This window comes from Hemicordylus capensis, chromosome 17, assembly GCF_027244095.1.
Source record: "Hemicordylus capensis ecotype Gifberg chromosome 17, rHemCap1.1.pri, whole genome shotgun sequence".
Taxonomy (NCBI): domain Eukaryota; kingdom Metazoa; phylum Chordata; class Lepidosauria; order Squamata; family Cordylidae; genus Hemicordylus; species Hemicordylus capensis.
The window spans coordinates 11,795,666-11,821,100 of record NC_069673.1 but is presented as its reverse complement, the minus strand read 5'-3'; the positions used below and the strand labels follow the sequence as shown (position 1 = coordinate 11,821,100).

The window sequence follows — 25,435 nt, the reverse complement described above, 5'->3', positions numbered from 1 at the left end:
AGTGACCAGTTTTCTCAACCCAGTTCCATGCCTGGCCTGCCAGCTTTTCTTTCCCTTGGATTCCTCTCATGTGCTACCAAGACACCGGAGATTTAGACCTGGGGTGCAAGTCCAAAGCCAGGACTAGGAGAGCCAGGAACTGCGGATAAACAGTGAGGGGCCAGGATTGTCAAGTATGACCAGCCAAGTGTCAGTAGTAGCAGGTCAAACGGAATAGTCAGAGGGTCAGAGAGAAGTCAGGAGCCACAAACATCCAGAAGGATGAGAGCCAGAGAGTCAGAATGAAAGCCAGGAGTCAGGAAAGTCAAGGAATTGGGACACACCAATCAGATTGCCAAAGCAAGACAAAACAGCAGCAAAAGAGGACCCGGATGCTGAGTCAAGGCCTGCCTCTGCCAGTCTTTCATACTTCCGGGTACAGGGAGAGACCAATGATTCTGCTTGCTGGTCTTGTGGTAGCAAGCATGACTTGTCCCTTTAGCTAAGCAGGGTCTGCCCTGGTTGCCTATGAATGGGAGACTTGATGTGTGAGCACTGGAAGAGATTCCCCTTAGGGCAGGGATTCTCAACCTTGGGTTCCCAGATGTTGTTGGACTTCAACTCCCATAATCCCCAGACCCAGTGGCCTTTGGTTGGGGATTATGGGAGTTGAAGTCCAACAACATCTGGGGACCCAAGGTTGAGAACCTCTGCCTTAGGGGATGGAGCCACTCTAGGAAGAGCAGAAGAAGGTTCCAAGTTCCCTCCCTGGCAGCATCTCCAAGATAGGGCTGGGAGAGATTCCTGCCTGCAACCTTGGAGAAGCCGCTGCCAGTCTGGGTAGACAATACTGAGCTAGATAGACCAAGGGTCTGACTCAGTATATGGCAGCTTCCTATGTGCCTATGCTAGTAGGCCGCCACAAGAGACAGAGAGGAGCAGGAATGCGGAGACACAGGGTTGGAACTGAAGCTCAGAGAGAATTGGTGCCCCTTGGGGATGTTTGGCGTCCCTTCACATTTTATTAAAAAAAGAGCTCTGCTACCTTACTAACCTCTCTGCAATGCAGGATTCTTCACCATCTCATTTTCAGTACTGGTGTCTACCTCTTTCCTGAGAAAGATGCTGAGGCTTGGAGGAAAATGGTGGAAAGGGGTTGGGTGTGGTTTAAACTTTAGAAAGGCCCTTATTTTTACCCATCTCTCTCAGATTCCCCCTGGTGGCCTTGCCATCTCCCCCAGAATTTAGGGTAGCCCTCGGATATTGGCTCCTCCACCCGGCTGCGAAATTCCACCCGGATTTAGACAGATTTCAAATGTGCTGCCTGGATCTTACTCTGGATCTGATCACATGGGCGGGCAGAGGAGGAGGGGAAAGTATACAAATCGGTCAAATAAATAAAATGCAAATTAGTTGCTGTGTAAGTTGCATAATATGCAGATTAGGCCCCCCGGATTTGGGGAGCTTGAATATGGCAACCCTACCCTCTGGAAACTCTTAGAAAGAAACCTGGAGCAATGGATAGCATCTGGAGGGTGAACATGGATGCCTCTGTGATGGACCGGAGGTTACTCTATGCTTTCCTGGGATCTCTCCTCAACAGAGTTGCTCTGATCCCAATTTTAGGAGCACGGCACTCCTTCAAGGCAGGCGGCCACCCGTTGAAGACTGATCTAAAGCCACTGAACAGGTTCAGACGTGGCTTCAACAACCTAAACCTGTTCGGCTTGGATCTTGCAGGCACTGTATAGCCAGAGCCCACACAACCCAGCTCTGGACAAACAGTATATTGGTCTAAAACAACTCATCAGTAGTGCATGACCTTGCGAGGCACATGGGGAAGTTTGGCAAGTAAGCCTCCAGAACCTTTTAGACCGAAGCCACTTCTAAGTATATGAAATGGATCAAGAAATAAGGTTTGCACATACAATAAGAAATTGGGGGAAATAAAGGAAATTGGGAGTCAAGAAAGGCACACAAGAATTCAGATGAATATACAAAACATTTACTGTAACTAACTAATTAGAACTGAGTCTAGCAGTAGGCAGCAGGTCCTCGGTTGAGAGAGCACTACAGCTTCTCCCTTGGGCCATGGTGCCTGGTGACAGGCAACTCATGACTGTACAGGGCGCTTTCCAGAAAAGACCCTACAATGGTGTCCGGACGTCTCTCAGAAGTGTGCTTCCACACTTCCTGCGTCGTGACACCACAGTCCCAACGTGGACAGGAAGGTGCCGTTCACATTTCCAATGCCTTGTTGCAAATTGAGTCTCTCCGACATAGAGCAAGGATGTCATATATCCGGCGTGAAAAAGTTGCGGTTTTTTCGGGTTGTTAGTTGCTGCTGTTTATGTTCCGAATGCAACTTGCCTGGAGGCATTTTGCTGCTGATGAACAGTAGCAAACAACAGAAAGTGGAGAGAGGGAGATTCTTTTCCCTTTCACACAACACTAGAACCAGGGGTCACTCCATGAAATTGATTGCCAGGAGGTCAATCAAACGGAAGTACTTTTTCACACAACACGTGATCCACTTGTGGAATTCTCTGCCACAGGATGTGGTGACGGCCAACAACCTGGATGGCTTTAAGAGGGGTTTGGATGACTTCATGGAGGAGAGGTCTATCAATGGCTACTAGTCAGAGGGCTGTGGGCCACCTCCAGCCTCAAGGGCAGGGTGCCTCTGAGTACCAGTTGCAGGGGAGTAACAGCAGGAGAGAGGGCACGCCCTCAACTCCTGCCTGTGGCTTCCAGCGGCATCTGGTGGGCCACTGTGCGAAACAGGATGCTGGACTAGATGGGCCTTGAGCCTGATCCAGCAGGACTGTTCTTATGTTCTTAGCTAGCCTGGAAAGCGCCTGGTGACAAAATAGTGGGGTTCCTGGCCTCTGTGATTAAACAAGGGAAGGCTTCCCTGCTCTTCCAGAGATAGACAGCTCTGAGATCTAATGAAAAGGCTAGTGTACCTCGGAGTCAGGTACCTCTGAGGCCAGTCCAGGGCTGAGGTTTTTCCTCCACACTGGAGGTCCCTTCTGCTTAATGGATCTGAAACTGTCTACAAGTAGGTCTGATCTGGTTTGAGCTGATTGCCTATTGTGGGAAAGGGTACCTTGATGACTCTGGCCCGTAAATGACAAAAGCAAGAGATTACACTCTTACAATAGCAAAAAGGAGGAATGTCCCTCATTCAGAGCACTCAGGGTGGAGTGGAAGAGTAGGACATTCTTGAGTTAAGATGGAGATCTGCATTTCATCACAGCCTCCGAAGGATAGAATCTCAGATGGCGCTCCAGAAAAGGAATTATGAGATTAGGGTGGTGAGATTAAGGTCACAGTCAATGCTTATTGCTGCCAATTTAAAGAGAAGAAAGAGGAGAGCTGGTCTTGTGGTAGCAAGCATGACTTGTCCCCTTAGCTGAGCAGGGTCCACTCTGGTTGCAGATGAAAGGGAGACTTGATGGTGGTGTGAGCACTGTAAAATATTCCCCTTTGGGGATGGAGCCACTCTGGGAAGAGCAGAAGGTTCCAAGTTCCCTCCCTGACGGCATCTCCAAGATAGGGCTGAGAGAGACTCCTGCCTGCAACCTGTGGTGTAGCCAGTGTGGTATAGTGGCTAGAGTGCTGGACTAGGACCGGGGAGACCCGAGTTCAAATCCCCACTCAGCCATGATATTAGCTGGGTGACTTTGGGCCGGTCACTTCTCTCTCAGCCTAACCTACTTCACAGGGTTGTTGCACAGAACAGGGGTGTCGCTATGATTGAGCGGATGGGTCCAAAGAACCTGGGGGCTCCAGCTCCCCCCTCCCTATCTTCTTCATTCTCTCCCTCACTCCAAAGGCCCACTGGGGAGAGGGGTGAACATGGGTCCCCTCTCCCCTAGCTTTGCCCCTGGAGCTCACGGAGCCTAGCACTTTACAGGAAACAGTCCCTATTATGCCAAACAGCTTGGGTTGGTTTTAACATTTCCTTCTAGAAGCCAGGGCAGCTCTGACTCCATGGGAGCCCTCATTAAGTGAGCAAAGAGACATCTTGCAAAATGCTGATTCTCTTCCTATTTAGCATGGGGAGAGCAACTGGCCCCACCCAGCCCCAGCACAGCACCCCTCCAGTGGCTGTTGCTGGTTTCTCCCTTGGGTTTCTTTTTAGACGGTGAGCCCTTTGGTGAAAGAGAACCACCGTCTTACTCTTTGTATGTGTAAAGGAAACCACTATATCACTTCTGTCAAAAAGCAGAGGGGCGCTCAAACTGGTGGCAACTAGGGAAGGGAATACCTCCTGCCTTGTTCCGGAGCTGTGTGTGCTCCTGATATTTGATCAGCTGCAATCAAACCACGGTTGGAAGCTCTTTCCGTGATCATCTGGTAAATAGCAGCTGGATCAGCAGCTCCCTCCTACTCAGCAACACCCAAATCAAGGGAAATAATGCATAACTGGCAGGTCAAACTTTTCTTGGTGCGGAATTTAGATTGCTTTTGGCACAGATTTTTTTTTTAAAAAGCACCGTCATAATCGCCACATCACAAAGTACTTCCTTTGCCCGTCCTGGGCAAAGTCAACTTCATCAGCGATCCTCAGGTTCTAGTTTGAGAAGAGTAGGAGACAACTGATCCACCTTTTTTTTTGCACCTTTCATAATTTAGCAGAACTCTTGTGTCAAAATGGCCATTCATTTTTGTCTGAGGAGTGTTAACAGAGGGAAGAAGAACATTAAGAACCGTCCAGAGACTTTTTTTAAAAAATGGGGCAGTATATAAATGTACTAAATAAATAAATAAGAGAGGGGACAGCCAACGTGGATGGATTTGCAGAAAGTGAGGAATATTCTCTCCACGGAGGCATCCTGCAGTTAATTTCAATAGTCATCTCCTGGTCCAACAGTCAATTACCATAATGTCAAAGGGACACCACCAGCCATCCTGAAGGTAGGCTAGCAAAGCAAGAATTAAGTCACAGGTCAAGGCAGGCAAAGGAGGAGAAAGGTTTTTATTTCCCTTGCAGAACTATCCTCCGCAACAAATGAGAGGGCAGCCAAGAGAGCCTCTCCTCATGCTTGAACCAAGAGCCAAGCAGGTCTGCCAAGGGAATAGAAGCCGGGAGAGAAATTGTGCTGCCTCAGTCACTTTGTCCGTTCCAGGCGACATTCCCTATGCAGAGAAAACCTCTCCCCTTCTCCGCCTTCCTCCCAGCTCGACCTTCTATTTCTTCCAGCAGCAAGGGAAGTTTGCCAACACGAAAAGCAGGAGGAAGCCGTGGTTGGCATAGCAGAGCAACCCTGGGAGAGGAGAGCTGGTCTGGTGGTAGCAAGCATGACTTGTTCCCCCTAGCTAAGCAGGGTCTGCCCTGGTTGCACATGAATGGGAGACTCCATGCATGAGCACTGGAAGAGATTCCCCTCAGAGGATGGAGCCACTCTAGGAAGAGCAGAAGGTTCCAAGTTCCCTCCCTGGCAGCATCTCCAAGACTGGGCTGAGAGAGACTCCTGCCTGCAACCTTGGAGAAGCCGCTGCCAGTCTGTGTAGACAATACTGAGCAAGATGGACCAGTGGTCTGACTCAGTATATGGCAGCTTCCTATGTTCCTATGAGCACCCCAAAAGTCATCTGCACTGGAAGTTACACGGCCGCACGAAACTGCCATGGTCCACCTCGTTCAATAATACTGTCTGTACCGACAGGCAATGCACTCCTGCATCTTTCCCCAGAACCGTGCACCTTCTGCATGCAAGGCAGGTGAGCAAGGGCTTCTGGCAGGGCCAGCCAATCGGTGCCCCCGCCCAAGTGCATGTGACGTCACATGCAAACCGGGTGTGGTCTGGGCTGCCAAGAGCTCGAACGAGCTCTCAGGTTGTCATTTCAGGGAGGGAGAGAAAGGGAAAGACGTCTTAGCAGCCGGCCAGCGCTGCCTGAAATAACAAGCGGAGAGTTCGGTTGGGGGGTCTCAGGAGCCCGGGCGTGGGAGGGGGGAAGTTTGCCCCCCTGCGGGCTTCGGCAGTCCTTTTCATTGGCAGCCGGGTTCTTTGAACCCCTTCGCACAATGGTGACTCCGCCCCTGGGCAGGGCTCTGTCCCAGCACTGCCAGCCAGGAATTGGACTGCAAATTTCGGCATGCACAGGAGGTGCTCATAGGAACATAGGAAGCTGCCATATCCTGAGTCCGACCCTTGGACCATCTAGCTCAGTATTATCTATACCAGGGCTGCTCAACTTTGGCCCTCCTGCAGATGTTGGCCTACAATTCCCATAATCCTATTGGCCACTGTGGCTGGGGATTATGGGAGCTGTAGTTCAAAAAAAGCTGGGGGGGCCTAAATTGAGCAGGCCTGGTCTACACAGAATGGCAGCGGCTTCTCCAGGATTGCAGGCAGGAATCTCTGTCATCCCTATCTTGGAGATGCTGCCAAGGAGGGAACTTGGAACCTCCTGCTCTTCCCAGAGCGGCTCCATCCCCCGAGGGGAATATCTTACAGAGCTCACACATCAAGTCTCCCAATCGTATGAAACCAGGGTGGACAAGTCTAAGCGGACTTGTTAGCTAAAGGGACAAGCCATGCTTGCTGATGGCATAGACCAGCTCTCCTCTCCACTCTCAAGACCAGCTCTCCTCTCCACTCTCAAGACCAGCTCTCCTCTCCACTCTCCTCTCCACTCCACAGGAGGTACATCACAGTGGTCCCTCCCCTGCCAGCATCATTGGCTTGTTGCAATACTGGCAGATGGTGGGGTGGGGAAATGCAGAATATGACATCAGGATATGGCTTAATAAGGGACATTATGGAAGTGATAGAGGCCTTCTGCTCTGTCTTGTCATCATGTCTGTCTTGGCCATTGGAGCAAATCCCACTCGTTAAATTTCTGCATACACTGTGCAATATAACTTTGCAGTGAAACTGAATAGCGACCATTAGGGCTTGGTTTGCATAGGAAGCATAGGAAGCTGCCTTATACTGAATCCAAATCCGAATCCGACCTGAATCCGAATCCGACCCGAATCTGAATCTGACCCTTGGTCCATCTTCTCCAATGCTTCAAGCAAGAGTGTCTCCCAGCCATACCTGGAAAGGCTGCCCGGGCTTCAACCTGAATATTTTACAGCAGACAAAGCTCACATGTGGCCAGTCAACCTTTCAAAATAAAACTGGGGCAACACCTACTTAACAAAGAGGACAATTCATGCTCTTCTTGCTCCAGGGGAAAAGGGGGGCGTATTTCCCCACATCTCAGAGCTATGCTTGAACCAAGCCATGATCTAATGCAGGGGGCACCCAGGATGTTGGACTACCACTCCCATCACCCCTTGTCCCAATGGCTAAAGGCTACTGTGGCAGTGGATGATGGGAGTTATAGTTTAGTTATAGGACCCGAGGTTGGGAACTCCTAATAAAAACCTCAGCTCTTGGTGTTTGTACAATGAAGGCTCGAGGAGGCAAAAACCAGAGTTTTCCTTTGGTGTTTTTCCTCCGTCCCTCCGTTGTCGTTACGTTTTCGGGCCAAGAGCTGCAGTTATTTCCTTTGCCCGCTGCACCGAAAGGCCAGGTGGCATTAAAGGCAGGCCTGACAATAAACATCCCCATTTCAACCACCACCAAACCAAACAAACAAGCACTATTCCTCCCCCCCGCCGCACCCCGGGCTTTTGCACGTTCAGGCTCAATAACCCTGAAAATTGGAGCTTTCAAACTGTTAAACGCATCGATCCGTTAAATCAACTCTCCCGCCGCATTAGGGGAAGTTGGGTCTTCAGCCCGACTGCGTCCGTTGCTTGCTCCCGACTTCCCCTGTTTTACTCAACTTGGGATGGAAACCTGAACTCCCTCCTGCCTACCGGTCAGAGGCAATGGAACATCCAGACAAACTGCTGGGTCTGGCTGCTAATTGTGTACAAGTCTTTCATTCCCAAAATGCGAAATGCTCGGACGCACAGGCAAGATTCATTTGGCCTAACGAAGGCCAGCTGAAGCACATTTAGAATTTGATTTTAAAAAGAAGCAGCAGAAATCTAGCTACGTCAACTGCAGCTCTGTTGGCATTCATTGGCCCCCTAATTAAGGGTGGTTATGCCACTGGTCTTGTGGTAGAGCAGGTAGGAATAGTCCCCTTTGCTAAGCAGAGTCTGCCCTGGTTTGCATTTGGAGGGGTGACGACATGTGTGCATTGTCTGCTGTAAGGTATTCTCCTTAGGGGATGGGGCTGTAGTTCAGTGGCAGAGCATCTCTTTTCCATGCAGAAGGTCCCAGGTTCAATCCTTGGCAGCATCTTCCAGGTAGGGCTGGGAAAGACCCCAGTCTGAAACCCTGGAGAGATACTGCCAGTCAGTGTAGAGAATACTGTGCTAGATGGAGAGGAGAGCTGGTCTTGTGGTAGCAAGCATGACTGGTCCCCTTAGCTAAGCAGGGTCTGCCCTGGTTGCATATGAATGGGAGACTAGAAGTGTGAGCACTGGAAGATCTTCCCCTCAGGGGATGGAGCGGCACTGGGAAGAGCAGAAGGTTCCAAGTTCCCTCCCTGGCAGCATTTCCAAGATAGGGCTGACAGAGATTCCTGCCTGCAACCTCGGAGAAGCCGCTACCAGTCTGGGTAGAGCATACTGAGCTAGATAGACCAATGGTCTGACTCAGTATATGGCAGCTTCCTATGTTCCTACATAATTCATCACTTGAGCTTGCATTGGTCTGTTCCTAAAAGTGTTTTACAGAATTCAGCTCCACAGTGGGGAAATGATTTGACTAGCAAGCCAGAGGTTGCCGGTTTGAATCCCCACTGGAATGTTTCCCAGACCATGGGAAACCCCTATATCGGGCAGCAGCGATATAGGAAGATGCTGAAAGGCATCATCTCAGACTGCGCAGGAGATGGCAATGGTCAACTCCTCCTGTATTCTACCAAAGACAACCTCAGGGCTCTGTGGGCGCCAGGAGTCAAAATCGACTCAACGGCACACGTTACCTTTATACAAAGACTGGGTGTCAACTTGTCTTCTGTTCCCTGCCTGCTCTTTGATGCCAGAGATGAGTTTCATAATTGCAGATTTTTACATCTCAGGGTGGGGTGCCTCCACTGCTTCCCTGTCCCAGCATGCTTCCACATAAAATGATTCCCCCCACCCCAACAAGGCTCATGTCTTAACCAGATTAGTCCACAAGGGATTTGCCTTTTTAAGATTATGGACTCACCTTCTTAAACTGCAGAGACGGCTTTGCATAATACCCTTTAAGCATCTTTTTCTCCCATAATTTTTTTTGGGGGGGGGGAAGAGTTAACATCCTGTCTATGCCAGATTTTCTGTGGAACTCAGAACCCAATGAGCAGGTGGTCCTAAGTACAGGCTGTTTCTCTGGCTGTTTGACCTCCCTCCCCGCCTTCTTTTCAACGGCCCCAAGACTGCCATTCTTTATTCACAAGGGGAGGGGCCCCAGTTTCTGCTGGCTCAACTTACGATCTCAAATTGATCCAAGACTGAAGATCCCCAAAGGAATCCCCTATTTGAGAAGCACTGCATTTTTTAAAACAATTCCTTTCTTTCCTTTTCATTTTCTTCCTTTATGAACAGGGGAGTTCTGATGCTCTCTCAACCTTTTCATGAGGTTCACCGGTGAACTGGTTATGCCAAATGCCCAGCGGCCACCCGACCCCCTCCTGCTCCAACCGGTCAGCCAGCAAGACGGGAGAGGAAGGGATTCCTGCCTAAGACTTCCCTTGACATGCCAAGTTTTGATGCAGAGGTATTTCCTTTTGGAGTGGAACATAGGCATGATTTAGTTGGCCTGGGAAAGCCATCCAAATGCAAACCAAGACAGACCCTGCTTAGCAAAGGGGACATTTCATGCTTGGTACCACAAGACCAGCTTTCCTCTTCAATATGAGACCTCATACTGCTTGTCCTCATGAGCACTAGAAACTTGGGTCTCCCCAGTCTACTGGAAGCTCTAGCAAGGGAAACTGTTCTTGAAGTCTTTGCAAAAAAACAGGATACCTTCTGGTAAAGCAATCTGGTAAAGGTGGAAGCCTGCAGTCTGAAGCAGTGTGATTCCAGGACATTTGACCACATGATGAGAAACACGTAGGAGGAACCTTGTATGTCAGTCTTTCAGACAGGCAAAATGTTCAATCACCAGAGGGGAAAGCGTTGTTTACACAAGTGAATGTTGACAATGAGGTAGGAAAAGAAAAAGGAGTATTAGTAGTCTGTAATACTGAATACTTAATACAGTATTAATACTTAATACTGTAAGTGATGACATTAAAAAGCACCCAGAACAAGTTATTCAATAGTAAAGGTAAAGTGTGCTGTCGAATCAGTGTCAACTCCTGGCACCCACAGAGCCCTGTGGTTTCCTTTTGGTTGAATAGAGGAGGGATTGACCATTGCCTCCTCCCGCGCAATCTGAGATGATGCCTTTCAGCATCTTCCTATATTGCTGCTGCCCAATATAGTACCAGTGGGGATTCGAACAGGCAACCTTCTGCTTGTTAGTCAAGCATTTCCCCACTGCGCCACTTAAGGTGACCATTCAACAGTACTACTCAGAAATTACTAATTTCAATAGGACTACTCAGAATAAATTGAGTCTAGATGCTTGCAAGTGGTGCAAATGCCCTGAGGTCCCTGAGCAGACAGCGTCATTTCCAGGCAGAGGGCTTGTTTGGACTCCTGTGGGTTCACACCATGAACTGCATTCAGGGCCTTGGCTGGGTGTCTTCCCCAATACTGGGTATCCCAATATTTTGTCTGCAGCAGGGGCATTGGGGGTCCCTCCCCTGGCCTCTCCTAGTCACTGCCTCCCTAATGCCAAATACATGGCGAAGGAGGAGGAGGAGGAGAAGGAGGAGAAGGAGCAGGAGAGGAGGAGGTGAGGAGGAGGAGAAGGAGAGGAGGAGGAGGAGGAGGAGAAGGAGGAGGAGGTGAGGAAGAGAAGTGTACTTTTCCATTAGGTTTTGTTGATGCACTGTGACAAATGCCTGCCACCCCCACCCCCCCCCCCCGCATTCCCCTTCTCAAAGACTTGTGGTTTTTCATACTTTCAAGGAAACATATTTTCTGCAATACACATAAAAAACAAAATTCAACAGAGAGAGCAAGAGAGCAAAATCTGTGCCTCCTTGTGTCCCTCCCGCTGGAACTGTCTTTAAAAAATATCTGTTGTTTTGTATTTCCAGTTTACTGAATTTCTGCAGCATCTCCCCCACCCCCGCTTCTGCAGAAACTCCCGTGGAGTCTGAAATGGAAGAAAATATGTTTGATGTGGTCTTACATATCGTGATTCTCTGGACAATTGTTTCTGACAAGCCACATCCTGAATAAGAAGTCACTTCTCTGAATAATACATTACTTCCCCAAATCCTGCTCAATTAGTCTTCGTTCTTCCTGCTCCATCCGTATTCCATCCTGGCTGCAGTCCTATGCACATTTTCATGGGGTGTGTTGTGTGTGTCAGTCCCATTAAACTTACTTCCAAGTAAACATAATATGTGTCCCCCTTTTTCATTTCTCAATATGTTTCATTTTTCAAAAACCGTCGCTCTTGTGGCCTTTTGATTCCTATAAGCAACACATTGCAAATACTGCTGATCTTTTTTACAAAATTAAGCGTCTGTGAGGGAAAGACAAGAGGGGAGCAGAGGATGGTTGAAGGAGCTGTTTATGTCGCGTGGAGAAGAGAAGACGAAGATTTGATGGCCCTCTTCAAATATCTGGAGGACTGTCACACAGAAGGACAAGTGGACTGGAACTAAAGGGTTGGAATGAGAAAGAGGCAGATTCAGGCTAGCCAGTAGGAATAATGTTCTAACTATAAGGGCTGTCTGGCCATGGAACAGTCTGCCTCATGCAGTGGTGGGTTCTCCATTCGAGGTTTTCAAATGTAGGCTGGATGGATATTTGTGAGGGATCCAAGGACCCTCCCAGGTCTATAGCTCGGTGATTCTATCTAGGTGGATCGGCCAGGTGTTCCCCAAGCAGGGAGTGAGTGATCAGCCTGATCTTTGCTGCTCTGCAGCACCACTCCTATAATGGCCAGAGGCGGTACTGCAGCTTTGCAACCCAGGTAACCTGCGGGGCCTGGCTGGCTGTACATAACTCGGGCTGACATATGGGAAAAGATTATGGGTTTCCTCCTGTACTTCAAACAGATGCACAGAAGAGGGAATTTCAGCACATGCAGTTTTTCTCCCCCCCTTCAGCACACGCAGCTTTTCTTCCCCCTATGAGACCAGCGGCACCTGCTGAAATTCCCTCTTCCGTGCATCCCTTAAAGGTAAAGACCTGTCGTCGTCTCCATTTTGGCAGTCCTATACATAACAGCTGCTTGATGTGACGGTGGCCCTGAATATCTGGCCTCTTTGATCCTCATCTGGAATCGGTACCCCAGCCACAGCCTGCCGTGAAGATCACTCATAGCTATGTGAGTCAGAAATCAGATGACCACCACTAGGTTTTTCTTTAAAAGAGCTCAATGCTGGAAGTGCTACATAAAAGGAACTCAGGCCAGCAAAGGATCGATTCTGATATGAGTTCTTGTGCACACATCTCCAAGTTTGTTGACAGAAATGCTCTTCCTTTCTTGGGCATTGATTTATTTTTTTGGGGAAAAAGACTAAGAAAGAAAATCTGGAATTATTATTATTATTTTAAAAAAGCAAACACAAACAAGAAGTCAGAGAGCGAGAGCGAGAGAGAGCCATGTACAGAAAAAAGGAGGAATGCATTGGACAATCATAATGGGGAGGGGAAGAGAATGACCAAGCTTTTCAGGTATTATAGAAGTGAAAAAAGACACCATGATTTACACAATGTAAGGACACCCCCCCCCCAAAAGGCCTTCAAAAGGTGTGTGTAATACTGAGATACAAACGAAGACTATAGTGGCAACCACAGATTATCAACAAAATGAACTCAGTACCCTCAGAAAAAAAGGACAGTCCAAACGGGGAAAGGGCTTTTCTTCTCCGCTTTCCGTTCTGCGTGTGTGTTTCCAAAGGCAGCCTGTAGTCACAATTTATTTCTGTGTTCACTGTCAGGTACAAAACAGTTACAGTAGGTGGGGTGAAAGAGGGGCAGGGGAGAAGGGGCTTAGAAACGTCACAGTTCAAACGGGAGGAACCACTTCAAAAGGGGGCTCGGGAGAGTGCTAAAGATGCACCCAAAGGCAGGACAGGGAGAGTGGAATATTTGTCTTGTTTTCTCGCCCGCCTTTCCTCTGGAGGTGGCAACCTGCACAGGTTAATCGGCTGAAGCAGTGGGACTTGGAGTGATTGAGCACAGCTGACCACAACTGACCCACAGAGACCCATGCTCTAGGGAACCAGGACTCTGCTGGCCATGAGGGCACTTCAAGGGGAGGTGACTGAGGGTGTGTGTGGGTTTGGAGGAGCAACGGGAAGCTGTGCACTGACCAACCAAAGCCCACCTCTTCCCGGGTCTTGAACCCAACTCAGGCAGGCAGGGCAGCGGGAAGGGGCACGAGGGGATGCCCCCCCCACACACACACACAGAGGGAGGAAACAAAGAGGGGCCTCACATGAAGAGGATGAGCGTTGCAGGCTAGAATGCGACTCCCCGGACATGCTAGTTTTCTAGGTGTGCCAAGAGTAACGCTCCCAGGGCAATTTACTGTGGGGCATAGGAACAGAGGGAGCTGCCATATACGGAGCCAGACCACTGGTCTGTATTGTCTACCCAGACTGGCAGCGGCTTCTCCAAGGTTGCAGGCGAGCAGAGACAGAAGGCGGCAGGCCGCTCTGCAAACCCTCCCGGCCCCATCCCAACGGTGCTGCAATGCCACACCCCAAATGCCCCTAGGCCTAATTTGATGTTATTGGTGGGGGGGGGGCGGGGAGTAAGACAATGGAGGTGGGAGGACTGTGCTGTGGGATTATTGCTGTGAAAACCCACCACCAAAGAGTGAAGGGGGGAGGATTAGTTAAGTGGATGAAAAGGAGGCCACCTCTATGTTTTAAGACGTCGACATTCCCCAATGCAAGAACTCCACCGATCGGAGGATTCTGAACATTGGAGAGCCGGGAGGGAATCTGGGTTAGGAAAATGACTCCCAACAGGTCCCTGGCAGAGGCGGGATGGCCCAAGGTAAGGCAGCTGGTCTTTTTTTCTGGCGTGCCATTAAGGCTAGCAGACTGAGACAGACAGACTAGGGTGGGGGCAGGGGGTTGGCGCCATTGGCTGGGAGGTTCTGCTTTCCAAGGCCCAAGCTCTCCAAGGCCCAAGGAGGTATGTGTGCAGGAGAACTTCCCATGGAACTGTGCCCCATGTTGGGGGCGGGGTATGTCCACTGGCGGACAGATTGCGAGGATCTCCCCCCCCCCCCCGGCACCAAAATGTCTTATCAGCTCCGACTTGATAGCGCTTGGTGTCTGATTAATCCCCATTAACCCCCCCAGTCCTTTCCTGGGTCCCACCCCGTGCGCTTCATGCCGCGTCGCCAACCCTGCCACCCACTCCGGCCCCCGGTGACAAAACTTCAGGCCACCTTCTGCTACCTCTGGACAATGTCACTGATCTCTTTCACAGAGCTGAGCAACTTGCTAAAGTCTTGCGTGGCGGTGGCGGGGCAGATCTGGAGCTCCCGGAGGTTGTTCTCCAGCTTGTTGATGGCCTCCCGGAAGGCGAACTTGTTCCGCATCTGCTGGATGGAGTCCACAAAGCTCACGCAGAAGGTGTACAGGTTCTTGCCGGCTTCCAAGACGGCGCTGTGGCTGGCCATCTGCTCAGAGTTCTTGACGATGGCCGTCCGCAAGGCCTCAGAGCTCTCGAGGACCATGCCCTTGGTGACGGTCCCGCTGGGGATCTTCTCGGGAGGCTGGCGGGTCTTCCGCAGGGACACACGTGTGGAAATGAGGGGGATGAAGGCGGTGGAGGTCGGCTGGTCCACGCTGGGGGCGGATGAGGTGGCCGGGGCAGCAAAGGGAGACGTGGGAGAGGGGGATGCTGGCACCATCAGCAATTTGGCGGAGGACGGGGGCTTTGGCATGGAGGAGATCGTGGGCTTTTTCACCCCCTCCGCTAATGGGTTTGGCTTGGGCGTCTCGACATTCACAGCATCCGTAGCCTGAGCTGGCAGCTTGCCTTTTGCGGCAGACGCTTCAGGCCCTTCGTGGCTCGGGCAGGGGCCCCCTTTGCCGCCTTTGCCAAGGGAAGTGGAGGAGAGAGGAAGGGGCGGGGCTGGCTTCAGCTTGGATAACTTCCCTTTGTCCTTCTCGGAAGCCGGCTTCACCTTTCGCAGGCGCGGCTCTTCCGAGGAAGCCTTGCTGACGCCACCGAACAAGCTCGCGCTAGTTTTGGTGGCTGGGCCCTGCTCCGTCCCTGCGCTCCCTGCTAAGGCACTGGCTTTCACAGCTTCCTCTTTGTGGGAAAGGCTGAGGGTGGGAGGGATGAGCGGCTGCCTCCTCCCCAGTTTGGGGGTCAGGGTGGGCGGGCTGGAGCCAGGGCTGGACTCAAGGTCTTTGAAGACGTCTTCCAGTGCTTCTTCGTTCTTCTTGAGAAGCCGGGGCGGCGGGGTCACCGCCCCCCTCACAGCCAGGTCCGCCTTGGTCTCATTGGCCCGCTTCCGAGGCAGGGCGGGCTTTTCGCTTTTGTGCCCACCAAAAGTGGACGAATCAAACTGTCGCCCGGCGGACTGCAGGTTCCGGGGCAGAGTGACGGACTTCCACTCTGTGTCCTTGGCCCCATGGGGCACGCAAGAGGCCGAGCACGACCGGAGGAAGCGCTTGCTGGAGTTCAAGCTGCTCTCTTCTTCGTTAGCCCCCAACCGGCTGTTCACGGCAGGGCCAGCTTTCTTCCAGAGGTGGGGGGACAGTAACCCCGAGTTCCCAGTCACAATCCCATTGGCCACTCCAGCCTCGCTACTGGAGCTCTGGAACCTGGAACGGTCCTCAGCATCCGCAGGGTGTATGATCAGGGCTCCGTTGCTGCTGTCCTTAGCCTCGTCCTCGCCCCCTCCCTTGCGGTCCGGGTGGCTGTCCACCTCCCGGAAGGAGCTGCTCCGCTTTGGCGGGGTGGGGGCCATCTTCTTCTTCTTCTTGATCAAAGCGCTGAAGAGGTTGGTCTTTTTGTCTTTCGGAAGCAAGCGGTCCTCGTCATTTAAATTGCTGTCTGCAACCACTCTTTCCTTCCGTGGCAGCAATGGAGAAACAGCTGTCTCATGTTCCGCGGGATCTGCAGATCAGAGAGAAAGAGGATGGTTTTGAGGGTGCTTTACTTAAAAAACAAACCAGTCTTCCCACCTTACGGGCATCTGTTTGGAGGTTGATTTTAAACGCGACATGCATCCATTACATGGTTCATGCTTATGATAATAAGACTTAGCATTTATTTAGCTCTTCCCCTAAGTGCTTGAAATGCCTCACATAAAATAATCAGTAATTCTTGGAAGCATCACACCAGCCGTCTTATATGAGTTACAACAAAGATCTGTTAAAAACAACCAAAGCCGCTCACAAAAAGGGTGAGCAAGGCAATCAAGATTATATTAAAAGCAAAGCCATGAAATACTAAAATAAACCATCTTGTTTCGAACACTTGCCTGATGGCCATTGGCGAGCTGGAGGGCGGGCGGATTCAGCGGCGCTCTACTCCGAGTACCTTATGGGGGGGAGGAGGTGGGAAATAACCCGCTGCTGGGTCATGTCCCGGCTCCTTCGAAAGAAAAGGCAGCAACTGGTCTGGAGCACTCTCTCTGTACCAAGCCCCCCTGCTGAATCTGCCACGCCCACAGAGAAATGCCAACAGGTGGGCAACAAGAGAGAAAGAAGCCCTTTTCACCCCCAGCACAGGACTGGGGGTGACTGTGACTGTTGCTGGTGTCTATCTTGGGTTTCTTTTTAGATCGTGAGCCATCTTATTTATTATTTCTCTGTGTAAACCGCCCTGAGCCATTTGTGGAAGGGCGCTATAGAAATCGAATTCTTCTTCATCATCATCATCATCATCATCATCATCATCCACTGCTGCCACAAAGCCCCCCCCCCCGATAATCTTTTAAAACTCCTTCTTCGGGGAATAAAGAGCTGTGGTGGGGGAGGGCCCAGTTTGGAGCAGATCCCCCCCAGACAGAGGGCCTTCCCCACTTCCAGAGAAGGCTTGTCACTGCAAGGGTGCACCATGCTTAGCATGCTTAGGAGCAAGGTAGATTTGGCCGCCTGAACGGGGATGCTTGCAGAGGGCAGAGGCAATAAAGAAATCCCCATTCTTGCTCTGAGAAGCCTGCCTCCTTGACCTTCTTCTTCTTCTTCTTCTTCTTCTTCTTCTTCTTCTTCTTCTTCTTCTTCTTCTTCAAATATATGAATGAGACACACACACACACACACCAACAACAAGAAATCACACATGCATAGGAATCTACCATATAGCAAGTCAGACCACATTGGTCCGCCGAGCTCAGGGTTCTCTACACAGACTGGCAGCGGCTTCTCTAGGCTACACGCTTGAGTCTCTTGAGTCTCTCTCAGCCCTATTTGGAGATGCCGGGGAGGGAACTTGGAAGCATCTGTATGCAAGCAGGCAGATGCTCTTCCCTGAGCAGCTCCATCCCCTAAGGGGAATTTCTTACAACGCTCACACACGTAGTCTCCCATTCAAATGCAAACCAGGACGGGCCCTGCTTATCAAAGGGGGGCAGTTCAGGCGTGCTCTCCTCCCACCCCCTCTCCCCACTTCAAAGGCATGGCATACAAGCGCACGTCCTGACCTTTCAGCACTGTTTTCATCTGCTGCGTAATGCAAAGAGCCCCGTGACAAGGGACACGAGTGCACTTGGCGAACAACACTAGAGCTGATGAAGCAGGCCGTAGTCTGTGGAAGTTCTTGCCAGAATAAACAGGTTCGTTTTTTTAAGGTGGTTGCAGCGGCAGATGAATGCGGCAAAACCCCTCTGGAATTTGGCTGCTGCACAATAGAAGCCGTCCCCCCCGCTTTGAGCAACTGATTGAAAGGCTGTTTAATTTCATGGCAGATTTTTGTAAATAACCTCACCGTGCCCCTTGTCGGAATTATATTGGGTACCTGCCAGAAGTGATACACTTCAGCATTCACAGAACAGACACCCAAAACCACGGAGGGTGGAGAGGAATATCCAGCATTGTGTTGTCGGCTCGAAAGGGGAGCTGACAGAGAGCCAGCAAATCTCTGCCAAGAATGCAAGCGGAGTTTGGGCCTAAGAGACATCACAGGGGAAGCTGTCAGCCCCCTTGGTCCACCTAGCCCAGTCCTGTCTGCACTAGGGCTGCACAGCTCCAATGCCCTAGTGCAGAGATTTCTCAACGTTGGGTCGCCGGAGGGTATTGGACTTCAACTCCCATAATTCCCCGCCCCAGGTGGTGTTTGCTTGGGGATCATGGGAGTTGAAGTCCAATAACATCTGGAGACCCAACGTTGAGAATCCTTGCCCTAGTGGACAACTTGGCGTGCAGGGGCCAAGGTCAATTGTTAGCACATTACATTAAGATTAGAAATATTATCCGTTCCTTGTGGATCTCTGTTTCCCCTGTCAATGGACCCACAGTTTCAGCCAAGGAGAGTGGCCTGTCCCTGCTCGACCAGTGGGGCCCCTGGAGTGCCTGCCGGCCCCAAACAAATGCCAAGTCCTCTCCTCTCCCTAAACTATCGGTGCTTTCAGGCTGCAATCTTAGGCATGCCTACCTGGGAGTAAGCCTCGCTGGGAACACCATGGAACATATTTATGAGGAACATGCACTATATGTCAGTTCCCAGCTCCTGTGTTGCTGCAGGATACCTGGGGGCCAGGAAAATAGTTCCTGCCGGCTGAATCCGGCCCCCGGGCTTTATGTTGTGCAGGCCTGGTCTACACTGATTGGCAGCGGCTTCTCCAAGGATTCAGGCAGGGGTCTTTCCCAGCCCTACCTGGAGATGCTGCCAGGGATGGAACCTGGGACATTCTCCATGCCAAGCAAGGGCTCTTCCTGGGAGCTATGACCTCATCCCTATAACATCACAACCCTGCACACAGGAAGATGCCTTATTCAGGTCCATCTAGCTCAGTACTGTCTACACTGACTGGCAGCAGCTCTCCAAGGAGTCTTTCCCAGCCCTACCTGGAGATGCTGCCAGGGATTGAACCTGGGACCATCTGCGTGCACAGCAGGTGCTCTGGAACTGAGCGACGGTCCCATCTGCAAAGAATCCAGGATCATAAGAAGCTGCCTTATACCAAGTTATCGGAAGGTGTTCATCTGGCTTCTATTGGTCCATCTAACTCGGTAGAGCTTGGAAGAGAGCCGGTCTTGTGGCAGCAAGCATGACTTGTCCCCTTAGCTAGGAAGGGTCTGTTCTGGTTGCATATGAAAGGGAGACCTGATGTGTGAGCACTGTAAGATATTCCCCTCAGGGGATGGAGCCGCTCTGGGAAGAGCAGAAGGTTCCAAGTTCCCTCCCTGGACCTCCAAGATAGGGCTGAGAGAGATTCCTGCCTGAAACCTTGGAGAAGCCACTGCCAGTCTGGGTAGACAATACTGAGCTAGATGGACCAATGGTCTGACTCGGTAGAAGGCAGCTTCCTATGTTCCTATAGTATTGTCTTCACAGACTGGCAGCGGCTTCTCCAAGGTTGCAGGCAGGAGTCTCCCTCCACCCTATCTTGGAGATGCTGCCAGGGAGGGAACTTGGAACCTAGATGCTCTTCCTAGAGTGGCCCCATTCCCTGAGGGGAAGATCTTACACACATGTCTCCGATTCAAATGCAAACCAGGGCAGTCCCAGCTTAGCAAAGGGGACAATCCCTGCTTGCTACCACAAGACCTGCAATCCTTCCATGAAGAGTGGTCCATCAAGCTTAGCATTGCCTTCACTGACTGGCAGCGGCCTTCCAAGGTTCCAAGGAGGAGTTCCTCCCAGCCTTCCCTGGAGACGCTGCCGGGGCTTGAACCTGGGACCTTCTGCATGCAGATCAAATGCTCTGCCACTGAGCTACGGACCCATCCGTGGCATTGCTCAGAGAGATGAAGGGCCCTGTCCTCTGGGACAGATGCCGGTCTCCTTTCTGTATTCTGTGTTCTAATCGAAGAGAAAAGGAATAAGCTCTGCAATCTGTAACGGCTTCCATATTTAGAACATATTAATTATATACTCAATAAAACCACAGCAATATTTTATACCTTTTTGCTTGTTGTTGTATAAGGGGGGGCAAAATCCATACCAGAAACCAGCGTATCTGAATTAAACGTAATTTATAAGGTGTGAATTCAAAATCATTAACAACAAACACTGCTCATCATTTCCCTTGGACAAGACACAGTACTGATTCTCTTCTTTATGACATTCCCTTTGTTGCCACGTACACTGGAGGTGCCTTGAGGCAGTGATCTGTCTTTTTCATTTTCTCTGGAAAGCACCATGTACCTTGAAGATGCTTTATAAACAGGCTTTTACTGAGTCAGCGCTCTGGTCTACCTTGGCCAGTTTTTTCTGCTCCAGCAGTGAGCGTGTTTGCCAGCCAACCTGTCTTCTTGCTGTGGTTGCCGGTGTGTTCCAGAATCTCCAGAACAAATAATTCGTTCCTTGTCTCAGAAAGGCCCTCAAGAAGTAAAGTGGTAGGAACATAGGAAGCTGCCATAAACTGAGTCAGACCCTTGGTCTATCTTGCTCAGTATTGTCTTCACAGACTGGCAGCGGCTTCTCCCAGGTTGCAGGCAGGAGTCTCTCTCCGCCCTATCTTGGAGATGCTGCCAGGGAGGGAACTTGGAACCCAGATGCTCTTCCCAGAGCGGCTCCATCCCTTAAGGGGAATCTCTTCCGGTGCTCACACTTCTAGTCTCCCATCCAAATGTAACCAGGGTGGACCCTGCTTAGCTAAGGGGACAAGTCACGCTCGCTCCCACCAGACCAGCAATCCTCTCCGAAGGTAGGCCAAATGTTAGGCTTTTGGTTGAATTTGTATTGACTTCAACTGCATTTTGTATACCATATGTTTTCATGTTTGTTTTTAAACGTTGGGTTTTCTTATTTGTTTGTGGACCACCCTGAGACTTGTGTAACTGACAGTTTAGGAAGGAACATAGGAAAATCGAAAGCTGCCATATACTGAGTCACACCATTGGTCTGTCTAGCTCAGTATTATCTACACGTACTGGCAGCGGCTTCTCCAAGGCTGCAGAGGCAGGAGTCTCTCTCAGCCCTATCTTGGAGATGCTGCCCAGGAGGGAACTTGGGACCTTCTCCTCTTCCCAGAGTGGCTCCATCCCCTGAGGGGAATCTCTTAACAGTGCTTATACTTCTAGTCTCCCATTCATATGCAACCATGGCAGACCCTGCTTAGCCAAGGGGACAAGTCATGCTTGCTCCCACCAGACCAGCTCTCCTCTCCTTCTGAGCAGTGGAAGCAGAGCCGAAATGTGCACCCTGCCCACATCTCCCCACCACGTTTGCAGGCTGTGAAGTTGGGGTGGGGATGGGAATTAAGCCCGTTCAGGGCTGTGTGTCCATCCCACTCAACACCGAGTGCCATTTTTCTTCAGTGCTTTCTGCATGCCAGATGTGCCAAAGCGGGGCTCTCATTCATCTTCAAGACAATGCCGGGCAGCAGCGACATTTGGAAATGCCACGCACTGCAGCTGAACCACCCCGCGGGCCACGCTCCTTGCCCTCGGGAACCTTGGAGAAGGTACAAAGCGCTGGAGAAAAACCATGCCCAGAAGCCTCCCCTTGAGGCTCAAGAGCAATGGAAACAGCCAGCCTGTTTCACTTCAACGTATCTTTGATCATGACCTCCGTAATAAGCTAATGACTCCCTTTTTATTGCGATTGTCAGATGAAGGTTATGTTTCACTTCTTCTCTCGGACAAATATGTACCTATGACTTATAGCATTGCCAAATTATGTGCAGCGGCTTGTAACATGAATAAATTAAGGTTCCACCTAATTAGCTGAATCTACCACCTAATGGTGCAGCGGGGAAATGACTCGACCAGCAAGCCAGAAGTTTCCAGTTCGAATCCCTGCTGGTATGTTTCCCAGACTATGGGAAACACCTATATTGGGCAGCAGCGATACAGGAAGGTGCTGAAAGGCATCATCTCATACTGCGGTGGAGGAGGCAATGGTCAACCCCTCCTGTATTCTACCAAAGACAACCACAGGGCTCTGTGGGCGCCAGGAGTCAACACCGACCCGATGGCACCCTTTACCTTTACCTTTTTAGTACAGTATGGATTCTATAAATGGGTTATATGGAATATATTGCATAGAACACATGGAAATAATTCCGGGACACAAGTTGCTGTGTCAGAGGGAGAAGATGTGGTGGTGTTCGTGACTGCCGAGTTCTGGTCATGGACCACCATAAAGATGGACTGACTGATATGTCCAGCAGCAGGAAGCAGGATTCTTATTGTCACTCGGATGGTGTGGAGAGGTGGCAGATAAACTCGGGTAGGAGCAGGGGCAGTTTCACGAAACCTTCTCCTCCAAAGCAGTGGTCCCTCGAACAGGGATTCCCAAGATGTTGTTGACTGCAACTCCCATAAACCCCCAGCAAAGGCGATTGTAGCTAGGGATGCTGGGATTTGTAGTCAACATCTGGGAATCCCTGTTAGAGGGAACACCGCTCCAAAGGCCTCACAGGGGAGCAACCCTGAGCACGCCGCCCCCCCCCCACCGGGAGGAACCAGATAGAGGAGGATGCATCGACAAAGTGTATGACCTCTCTACTCTCAGTTGCTCCGGGTTCCTGCCCCACAACCATAGACAGGACATACCAAATTCCCCCGGGCCTTTCGAGGCCCCCGTTTCCAAGTTCTCGCCGGCATCCTTGCATTCGGCTGCCCTTCTGGATGTTCTAGTCTTGGTCGGCAGCTCCGGAGCTTGCAGGAAAGTGTTCACGGCGCTCCTCATGCCTTTCTTGCCCAACTCCTTTTCCACCTCTAGGAGCAGAACGTGAAAGAGGAAGAAAGAACCAGTCAACCAGCGGTTCGCTCCCATTTGCATGTGCCCACGCAAAAGGGAAGGGTTCTGAATGCTGAAAGGAGGGCTGAGGTGGCCGAGGGGAAAAGGACGGAGGGGTAGCCCAGGCTGGAAGCCGGAGGGCAGGGCGGGAAGCTATGAAGGGCACTGCTTGGCCCCTTTTCAGCGGGAGCCCCTTTGGCCTATGGTGGGGAAAACGCCTCTAGCTTTGATGGATTCAGAAAGAAAATCTTGTCTTTGTGGATGTAACATTCTGAAATGGTAACCCAAACCACATCTCCTCTCTTCTGCCTCTCCCAAGGCTGAAACATAGGGCTGGTCGGGGGCGGAGCCACCATTGGGCAAATGGGTTCAAAGAATCCGGGCCGCGGCCGATCAGGGGCCGCGCCTCGTGGCCCCAACACATCCCCAGTGTCTGGCGTCAGACGCGGGGGTGTTGGTTTATTTGGGGTTTTTTTTTTACACTCATATCCTGCTCTTCCTCCGAGAAGTTCAGAGCGGTCTACATGTCTTTATCCTCACAACAACCCTGTGAGGTATGTTAGGTTAGGTTAAGTTTAGCTCCCGAGCCGGGGCCCCGTGGCCCCATTTGGGAGTTAAATGGCTGTTGCGTCCGCAGCGTGGCCAGGAGTGGCTCTTCCCCGCCTTTAAGGCTGCTCCTGGCCGCGCCGCAAATGCCGCTCCGGCCAGACTCAAAACTCCCATCACGCGGCCCCGTTCAGGAGCCAGACCACGCCCCACGCGCCTGACATCCGACGTGGGGGCCGGGGTGTGCGGGGCTGCCACCACGGCTGGACACGGGCCACTGGCGGTCTGGATTCGCACCTGGGACCGGTTCCCACAATCCAATGTAAGTTGGAGGAGGAGTCAGCCTCCCACCCTGCCCGATTTTGTAACCAATTAAACACAGTCCACACAATCATCACGTCTGTTCCCAAAGACAATTGTGCGCATCGCCCTTGGCCGGCTGCTTCCCTCAGGGCTGCAAGACACTTTTAATGGCCCAGAAACTGAAGCCGGGAGATGGCAGGTCCTGCTCTGCTCCGGTTCTGGCAGGTGCCTGGTCAGGCCATTTGCCTATTTAGTGCAGCATTGCCACCTCTGACTGGCAGCATCTTTCTGGGGAGAGACCCTGCTAACTGAGCACAGAGGCACCTTTTAAAGTGGCGATTCTTTTCTGTTGAGCATGGGGAGGACAACTGGCCCTGTCCAACCCCACCCAGCGCAACGTCCCACGGCTCAGCAACAGACACCCGGCGGTTGCTGGCGTCTACCTGGTGTTTGTTTTTAGACTGGGACAGGGAGCCATCTTATTTATTGTTCTGTGTAAACCTCTTTGAGAACCGTTGTTGAGAAGCGGCAACGGGAGCAGTTCCCCGGATCTATCTGGGAAGATCTTTGATCGGAGAGGTCAAAAATTGACCCTGGGACCACCGAGATGGCAAGCATGTGCCCACTCACGGAGCGTATGCCACTGGGCTGCTCCACTTCGGCCCTCCTGCAGCTGTTGGGCTACAACTCCCATAATCCTTGGCTAGTGGCCACTGTGCCAAGGGATTATGGGAGTTGTAGTCACAAACCAGCTGCGGCGGCGGGGGGGGGGGCAAAGTTGAGCAGGCCTGATCTAGCTTCATGTTCTACGCTCTCCAGTTCCAAAGTGGAAACTGAGCCAAGCAGAGGTCCTCCCACCAAGCGTAGGGTGGGTGGGAATTCACTTTCATCTTTTCGCATCTCCCCCCCCCCGCCTCCCAAAAACCAGCAGCTGATCTCAAGTTGCCAGGCAGGGCACAGCTTGGAGATTCCTTGCCCTGACTGACAAAGAGATAGTTTTTCCGCCACTGCAAAGGCAAATGCGTGGGGTTATGCAGATGGAGCAATCGTGCAGAAAACAAAGCACTTATCTCGCCTCCCACAGAGCAGGAATTATCCCTGATGGCACCTACCGTCAGAGATGCTGGATTCCTGAAACATCGTTTCAAACGCTTGGTGGATTTCAGCAAAGGAGGGCCTGTCAGAAGGGCTCCACTTCCAGCCTGCAAGGAGGAGAGAGACGTTTGGCGTTTGGCCACCGGAGGAGGAAAACCTGGCACCCCACACAGCTTCCCAGCCCGTCCTCTTCCCACCTCCCAGGTGGGGTTCACAGATCTCTAGGTTTTTAAAAAGACAGGGAGGAGGCCAAAGCAGCTCCAGTAGCCAATTTCCAAGCTCTGTGTGTGTGTGTGTGTGGTGGTGGGGGAACCTGCCTGAGTCACACACCATCATCCTGTCACATCACTGGCAGTTATTTGTGTGAAATGGAATCCTTTATTTTAAGTTTGGAATATGGACACACTTCCAAGGCAGCAAACTGAAAGGGCAGGTGTCAGCGAGCTCAGAGGCTTAGCGAGGGCAGCAGGCCAGGCAGAACGGCGGCTTCTCGCGGGCTCTGTGGGTTGCCTTGCAGGCACAGCGGTGCCCGTTGAGCTACACAAGAGGCACGCTAGTGCTGCAGAGCTGCTGCCAACGGGATGGAAGAAGCCGGTAGGTTTGGGGCAC

At 51.3% G+C, this 25,435-nt stretch overlaps 1 protein-coding gene across 2 annotated transcripts in view; it reads right to left on the bottom strand.

Moving 5' to 3' along the window:
- Positions 1–12,582: 12,582 nt before the first annotated feature.
- The window catches only part of ABL1 (ABL proto-oncogene 1, non-receptor tyrosine kinase), a 119,393-nt gene continuing 106,540 nt past the window's right edge, over positions 12,583–25,435 (bottom strand). For both annotated transcript variants that reach the window (XM_053282551.1, XM_053282552.1), the window contains exons 9-11: positions 24,844–24,933; positions 22,696–22,860; positions 12,583–16,144 (exon numbers count right to left, since the gene is read on the bottom strand). In XM_053282551.1, coding sequence (XP_053138526.1) covers positions 14,466–16,144; positions 22,696–22,860; positions 24,844–24,933 — 1,934 coding nt within the window. In that variant the 3' untranslated portion in view covers positions 12,583–14,465. The remainder of the gene's footprint in view (positions 16,145–22,695; positions 22,861–24,843; positions 24,934–25,435) is intronic.